The 1,361-nt window shown below is 36.9% G+C and overlaps 1 protein-coding gene across 1 annotated transcript; it reads right to left on the bottom strand.

Moving 5' to 3' along the window:
- Positions 1-277: 277 nt before the first annotated feature.
- LOC128558100 (uncharacterized) lies at positions 278-838 on the bottom strand. Its single transcript, XM_053546931.1, has one exon. The coding sequence runs from the start codon at positions 836-838 to the stop codon at positions 278-280; it is 561 nt and encodes a 186-aa protein (XP_053402906.1).
- Between the last annotated feature and the right edge of the window lie 523 nt (positions 839-1,361).

Below are 1,361 nucleotides of genomic sequence, written 5' to 3'. Positions count from 1 at the left end.
TTTAATTGCAGTGTCCTTTGTCTGATGTTTCAAGCAATGTCTTGCTTCTCTGCATAATAATTTACTTGTGCTTGATATTTCTTAGTTCTATGCTTGATGTGCTTGATATTTCTTAGTTCTGCGCTTGATGTGCTTCATATTTCCTAGCTCTGTGCTTGATATTTCTTAGTTCTGCGCTCGATGTGCTTGATATTTCTTAATTCTGTGCTCGATGTACTTGATATTTCTTAGTTCTGTGCTTGATATGCTTGATAATGTCCGTTTTTCGTCTTCTGTGTTATGTGCAGTGTAACAGCTGCCTTGCAGTCTTGCGAAAATTCCGTGAAAAAGCGATATAGCAGAGTACATGGGCGCATACACTGAGGTAGGATACAAGCTGAAAAATCTGTTGAAGAAGGATACCAGGCATGTCATACTGCTTGCCATAATGCTCGGCCAGAATTACCAATCGCGCCTTATTGATAAACGATGGAGCTTTCAGGACTACATCGATTATTACGATGACGAGGAGAACTTTTGTAATTTCGGACAACCTTCTTTGACGGGCAGCTGTCAATGAACTGCTATTATCACATTGCTTTTTTAAGAAAATAGCTCCGAACAAAATGGTTGTGACCAGCAATGGCAAGGCAAGGATCAGAGCTGCGTCCAAGAAAAAGTATATTGTATCTACCTCTGAGTGTTCTTCAACAACTGTACAAACAGTGTTATTTTCATTGTCCAGTACAACCGCTGTAACTCTTGGCATTCCACTATATAGCGCTAGGGAGAACAGTGCCAACAACGCAGTGACGACTTTGGCGCGAATAACAGTGCAGCAGACAGCAGCTTTCGACATATGGAAAGCACTTATGTAACTTTCGACCGCTATACAGACAACACACCAAGGACCTAGGAAACTGGAATCGAAAATATGATGTTATTCAATATTTACATTAACGTCTTAAGTCTCTCTCATATTAGAAGTAATGCTGTCGTTGGAAATGTGAAGTCCAATGTAATAGCAAGTTAGTTTTATTTTATACGTATAACGAAACTTCTCATGCTCACTAGGTATTATTACAATATCTTCCGTATTACATACATACATAACTAGAACAATATATTTCAAATAATAGATTAAAATTCCAATGAAATCGAAATAGGTTTTTACATCTTTTAATTCATTTTGAAACCTCAATTCAATTCTAAAAAGTGACAAAATTCACATACACTATACATCTAGAAATTACAAACGAACACATTTCGTTACAAGGCAGGAAAATCATAAGAAGCAAAATGACCTCTCTACCCTGCTTCATGGAAGAGTCAGTTGTAAATTAGGATAGATATTTTATCTTATATTAGAAGTAGTTGAGAAT

Source organism: Mercenaria mercenaria, chromosome 6 (assembly GCF_021730395.1).
Source record: "Mercenaria mercenaria strain notata chromosome 6, MADL_Memer_1, whole genome shotgun sequence".
Classification (NCBI taxonomy): Eukaryota; Metazoa; Mollusca; class Bivalvia; order Venerida; family Veneridae; genus Mercenaria; species Mercenaria mercenaria.
This window is presented reverse-complemented; position numbering and strand designations above follow the sequence as displayed.

Bases quoted from the DNA above. Each gene is read 5' to 3' on its own strand.
- LOC128558100 (XM_053546931.1), bottom strand. From the start codon at position 838: ATGTCGAAAGCTGCTGTCTGCTGCACTGTTATTCGCGCCAAAGTCGTC.